Source organism: Sinocyclocheilus anshuiensis, unplaced genomic scaffold (genome assembly GCF_001515605.1).
Source record: "Sinocyclocheilus anshuiensis isolate Anshui unplaced genomic scaffold, SAMN03320099.WGS_v1.1 scaffold532, whole genome shotgun sequence".
Taxonomy (NCBI): Eukaryota; Metazoa; Chordata; class Actinopteri; order Cypriniformes; family Cyprinidae; genus Sinocyclocheilus; species Sinocyclocheilus anshuiensis.
In genome coordinates, this window is record NW_015555819.1 from 2,042,181 (window position 1) to 2,049,074 (window position 6,894).

Sequence of the window (6,894 nt, forward strand, 5' to 3'; positions counted from 1 at the left end):
ATAGGGACAAACCCAGCAATTGGGCTGTTTTGACCCAGCGGTTGGGTTAAATGTTTAACCCAACCTTCTGGGTAGAACCGCTGGGTCAAAACAACCCAATTGCTGGGTTTGTCCCTATTTTACCCAGCACTGGGTTGTATTTAACCCAGCATTTTTTAGAGTGCATATAGTAAGTACATGTGGTTAATTAATATTACTTCGTACTTTAATGTATAATTACACTGTAACAAGGAGACCTTAAAATATATCTAAAGTGTAACCAAAAATAATAATAATCTGTATGACATTGCTTTTTAAAAAAGATACATTTACTTTAGGAGCAAAACTGTGTAAGATTTTTTGAAGAGATTGTACTGTGTCTTGAATAGATTTTAACTTTTTTAATATTTATAAAATGTATAAATTGTATTTTTCTATTTATTTTTGAAAGCACTGCTACTGTTTTATGTTCTAATATTGCACATATTAAAGTCAGCATGAAATTCAGCCTATATTGTTTTCTAAATGCGCCTTAATTATTGTGAATGAATCATGCATATGTTTAATTTTTACGATTTAATTTTTTTAAGAATTATGGGCCAAGAACGCTTCCTAATTGTGCTTCCTGTGCCAGGTTTAAGTGGAAAAATAACTGGAATGGTTCTTAGAACCATTCGGCTCAACAGTGGAAAAGCGGCTTTAGATAGACTTAAGTTCAGTCCTCCATTTTTGTTTTTGTTTTTGTTTTTGTTTTTCAATAATCCATTTCACTCAGATTTTAAGCAATGTCAAGTATTTAGCCTAGCTTAGTGTTAGCTAACTCCCTAGCATCGTCTCAAAATGTCATATCGCATGGCAATATTTAAAAGTTTAAAGGGGTCATATGATGCTTTTTTAAAGATCATTATTTTGCACAAAAATTACATTTTTGGAGATCCTATCACTTATAAGATCTCCAAAATGTAATTTTAGTGAAAACATATTAAACTCTGCCATGACATATGACGTGTTATGGTTTGTTTAGTCAGTGTGATGCTAGCATGATGCTAAGCTAACAGCTCAGTACACTACTAAGCTACAAAAAATGCCAGGGGCATTTCCTCAGAGGAGGCAAGGGAGACAGTGCCGCCTCTAAATATTGGATGAGAAAAAATAAAAAAATAAAAAAATAAAACAACGCCAGTATTACAAAATATAACATTAAAAAGTGTATAAATCACTCGTTTCTCTAAAGAAACACTGTCCAACAGCGACACCAGCTGTTAAAGTTACAGCGTCTCTCTTGCCTCCCCTGAGCCCATTGAGTTTTAACAGACCCCCTAAAGCGTGTGGTGAGTTTGCTGGGGGGTAATTGAGAATGAATGGGGGAAAGTCACGTGAGAGAAGGCAATGCGATATGATCGGATACAGAGCCGATCCTGGACTTCTGGGGGCCCTACGCAAAACTGTGTCGGCGGGGGGCGGGGGGGATGAATGAAACGCCTTTGTCCGCTTGAGAAATGGTGTCTCTTCCGCGGCTCGCTACACTTTCAACTCGTTTTTTTTTTTGTCTCGAGTAAGACACTGTATGACATTCACGTTACATTATTTGACTGATTTTTACGTAGAAAGGATGACAGCGCACTGCATTAAAAGAAATTACATAAGCGGTTTTCATAACCGCTGGCCACATTCAAAAACGAAACTAAAATGAATCATCTTTGAGAGCAAGGGGGCCCCCTGGTGTTTCATGTTTTGCGTACAGGGAGGATCGGCTCTGCAATTAAGTCATAATAAGGGGTGCAACAGATTAACAAGGGGGCCCCCTGGTGTTTCGGGGCCCCTACGCAGCTTGCGTACTTTGCGTATAGGGAGGATCGGCTCTGATCGGATATGACTGGTTATGTTCAGCTGTGATTGGTTCATGTGGTAAATACCGCCTCCCGCATTCGCGAATCAGTCTGAATGAACAATATAATGGCGTTAATGGGAAGACTAATAAAAAAAAAGTAAGTAAACAACTCACACACTTGAGAAAACATGATCTTTGAGAGTTTTTACTGAGTAATCGGCTTGGTGAAATTTAAAGTAAATCTCAGCATCTGTGACCAATATTTACCAAGCTTTGATGACTGATGATCCGAAACATTAAAAAACTTAACTATTAAAAAGAATAGCTGAACATAAGTTCACAAATAAAATATATTGTTTAAATTGTTACTGCCTTGAGTTATTATTTTGGAATAAATGTAAAATGCTTAAAAACACTAACTTGATGAGAGTCATGCTTGGCTAAATAAATAGAATATTGATTACATTGTTAATGTTATATTGTTTTTTTGTTTGTTTCTGATAGTGTAAGTAATGTTTATTTAACCAAGAAAATGTGACTGGTTCATGAATTTATATTTGATTAAAAAAAAACAAAAAAACTTTGAGGACTCCTCATTTTAGAACAACTCTAGAAGTCAAATTCTATTTCCTGTTACTCATTTTGGAATCTTAGAGGAAAAATTTCACTGTTCGCCCATGTATTCTTGTTTTTACATCTTCACGAAAGATTCTTGACAAATATGGCCTTAGACATTTTATAATTTAAAACAACCTTTTCGGCAGTGGTGCCTAAAATGTAGCCTAGGTGGGCAGCTCGCTATGAGAAGAGAGCAGAAGTCCACAGATCTTGAAGATCCTGGTTGTTTTGGCAGGATGCCGGCACACCTGCTGTGATTGATTGTAGTGTGAATCAGTCGGTGTGAAGTCGAGGAAATTGCACTGTCACCGACACCCTCCTCTGAGCATAATTCTCAATCGAAGAGCTCTCGGCCCACTCACACTCTTCTCCTGCTGAGAGCCTCGATTTTCGAAAACTTCCTGTTTTTCCTCTTTCACTCACTTTCACGTTTTATCGGTTCCTCCGTTTTGTCTCACCGGCTCTTAGATTCTTCCTTGTCTTAAACGATGGTTTTCTTTCTATCAGTAATTTTACAGTACATTACTGCAGTGTTTGACGTATGAGGGGTACATACCAACCACATCTCAGAGAGCCATTGCAGAGTGTTATCAGGTGAAGTTGTTGTAAGGTTTGTTTACATGTATTTGTTTTTATGTTTTTTATTTATTTATTTTATAAATATTAAAGGGTTAGTTAACCCCAAAATGACAATTCTGTCATTAATTACTCACCCTCATGTCGTTTCAAACCCGTAAGACCTTCGTTCATCTTCGGAACACAAATTAAGATATTTTTTAAAGGAATCTGAGAGCTCTCAGACCCTCCATAGACAGCAACACAACTGAAATGTTCACAGGTCCAGAAACGTAGCAAGGACTTCGGTAAAACAGTCCATGTGACATCAGGGGTTCAATTTCAATTTTGCAAAGCTACAAGAAAACTTTTTGTGCGCAAAGAAAACAAAAATGACGACTTTATTCAACAACTCTTCTCCCCCGAGTTACCGCCTTCCGCCATTTTGGAGAGTATCACAACGCATACGCACGCAGCTCAGAGGCGGACAGTAGTGAACTATTTTGACTTTACTCAAGTAAATTAAAAAAGTATCTGTAGTTTATTGTCGGTTAAAGCAGCATGCGGTAAACCTGCGCGGTTTAAATCATCTGGAGCTCACATCTACACAAGACTCTCCAGATGTAGAGCTGAACGGGAAAGTTATCAATGGGTCTGTCCTGTTACTAATGATGAACGCGCAGTTTGCAGAGAAGCATTTCAGTTGCTCACGGTGAACTGTCTGACTTAAAGGGACAGTTCACCCAAAAATAAAAATTTTGTCATCGTTTACACTCCCACAAGTTGTTCCAAACCTGTAATAATTTCTTTCTTCTGTTGAACATAAAAGAAGATACTTCGAAGAATGTGGGTAACCAAACAGTTTTCGTCCCTTATTTTGCCTCACTGAAGTGGTGAGTGATGTCTGTGATGTGTCACATTTGGAGGTGTAAGAAGGTGTGAAATCAAGCAGGGCTGTAATTTTGCTGCTCTAACAGCAGATGTGGCCCATTTGAGGAGATGAGAGTCACAGCAGAGAGCAAACATTCACTCATACACCACTAACACAAGTGCATTAAAACTCCAATATCCTTCTGAACCGGACATATCATTCATTATGACATAACATATATACTAACTCACAAAGGTTTTTTTTTTTTTTATAAATTATTTTATTGAGCAAGGACACAATCAAATATGACAGTAAAGACATTTAAAATGTATAATTCTAGTTTTCTGTTTAAAATATATGCTGTCTTTTGAACTTTATATTTATCAAAGAATATTGAAAAATGTTTCCACAAAATATTAAACTGTTTTTAACATTGATAATAATAAGAACCATAATACACCAATAATAACTGAGCATCAAATCAGCATATTAGAATGAATTCTGAAGGATCACGTGACACTGAAGACTGGAGTAATGATGCTGAAAATTCAGCTTTGATGACAGAATAAATTACATTTTAACATATATTACAATAGAAAACACTTATTTTAAATTGTAATGATTTTTCACAATATTACTGTTTTTTGTTTGTTTGTTTTTTAAGCAGTTCATACTTCGTGAACATAATAAACTTCTTTAAAAACATTAAAAAATCATGTAACCAAACTTTTCACAAGTTCTGTAATGACTGATATTTTATGAATATATGAAAAAAATCTGTGATATTTGATATAGTACAGCAAAATAAGTGTTATTTATTTGATCAAATATAATATGATACGGTATAATGCAAATTTCATATGATGATATGATATGATATGATATGATATGATAGTGTTCTGATATATTACAACAATATTTCATTCCCATATTGCAAATATAAATGTAAATAAATAAATTATGTTTAATGTAAATAAATAATAGATAATTTATAAATAAAAAAAATGGAGAAACCACCGACCTACAACATTCGTATAATATAATAAATCTATTATTCATAAATTAATAAATAAATATGAAAAGTGAGTGAAATGTAGAGAACTCACTATATTATTTGGAAATATAATATAATATGATATATTTGATATTTTGTAAATACATGACACAAAGGTGTGATATGTGATACAATATTTGATATAATACAGCACAATATGTGTTATTTATTTGATATAATATATAATACAGAATAATGCGAATTTCATTTGATATGATATGATAGTGTTCTGATATATTACAACAATATTTCATTCCCATATTGCAAATATAAATGTAAATAAATAAATTATGTTTAATGTAAGTAAATAATAGATCATTTATAAATCAAACGGAGAAACAACCAACCTACAACATTCATGTATGTATATATATATATATATATATATAATAAATCTATTATTCATAAATTAATAAATAAATATGAAAAGTGAGCGAAATGTAGAGAACTCACTATATTATTTGGAAATATAATAATATAATATCATATTTTTATATTTTGTAAATACATGACACAAAGGTGTGATATGTGATACAATATTTGATATAATACAGCACAATATGTGTTATTTATTTGATATAATATATAATACAGAATAATGCAAATTTAATTTGAAATGATATGATATATGATATGTTAGTGTTCTTATATTGCAACATTTCATGTCCCATATTACATAATTCAGTAAAGCAATACAGTTATAACATAAGATATGTCATGATATATAATTCACTGTTGCAATATATGATGCAATCTGAAACACTACAGTACGATACAATATTATGATCTGTGATGGGATATGTTATGATATATTATGGGGTACATAACAACAAAATATGATTTGCTACACTGTTTTGTTCCATTTATATATAGATATAGACAAAACAATGCAAAATATTACAGTTCTGGCTGGAATTCTGAGCTCAAGTTTGAAGGCGTTGTGAAATGCATGCAAACATGTGGCCACAAATTCTATATTAATATTTAATAGTTTTTGTGTTGCTCGGCAACTGTAAACAGCTCACAGTTAGACACATATCACTTGGCAAAAGAACTATTTTCCAATTATTACTATTAATAAATGTAACTTTATTGAACATTCTTCCTTTTTGTCGTATTGCTGTTGTTGCTATTTTCTGAAAACAATAATCCACTTTATTGCTTTAATAAGATATGCTATGATGTTACAATATAGGAAATTAGGAGATACAATATGATAAAATGCAGTAATAAAAATACAGGACTTTCAAATGAAAGGCATTAAGATTTCATGTCTGTTCTTTCCTCTCCAGTCTCATGGCCTCCAGACGATACTACTTTGAGATTCTCCACAAGCAGGACGACAAAGGCTCGGATCACGTTGAAGTCGGGGTGAGTTTGAATCTGCTCAACTCAAGCTCAGAGATTCAGAGATGACTTTTAATGTGCTCCAGACCACACAGCGCTTCCCAATTCAGCTTCTGTTGATCCCGTCTAAACATGCACAATCACCAATCCTTCACTATCCATTATCTGCAGCGCCAAAACAGCTGTTATTGTCCACTTTGATAATCGCTATTATACCAGTCCTTTCAGTCCACGGGCTATTCTGACGATTGAGAATACAGGCTAAAGAAACTGAATGGTCATATCTGCTTTCACTCACAGCTTTGATAACAGTCCATTCAGTCAGCCTTAGAGAGCCAAAAACCTCGGAAAGCCTCACGTTTGGGTTTTTAAGAGTGGGTGACCAGGTCATTTCATTTCAATTCAATCAATCTATCTATCTATCTATCTATCTATCTATCTATCTATCTATCTATCTATCTATAATCTGACAATATCTATCCATCCATCCATCCATCTATCCATCTATCTATCTATTTATAATCTGACAATAACTATCTATCCATCCATCCATCCATCCATCCATCTATCTATCTATCTATACTCTGACAATATCTATCTATCTATCAATCCATCCATCCATCCATCCATCCATCCATC

At 33.8% G+C, this 6,894-nt stretch overlaps 1 protein-coding gene across 1 annotated transcript in view; it reads left to right on the forward strand.

Moving 5' to 3' along the window:
- The window catches only part of LOC107675269 (N-acetyl-beta-glucosaminyl-glycoprotein 4-beta-N-acetylgalactosaminyltransferase 1-like), a 197,019-nt gene that overhangs the window by 152,751 nt on the left and 37,374 nt on the right, over nt 1-6,894 (forward strand). The window contains exon 8 of the mRNA XM_016469560.1: nt 6,201-6,279. Within this exon, the coding sequence (XP_016325046.1) occupies nt 6,201-6,279 (79 nt within the window). The remainder of the gene's footprint in view (nt 1-6,200; nt 6,280-6,894) is intronic.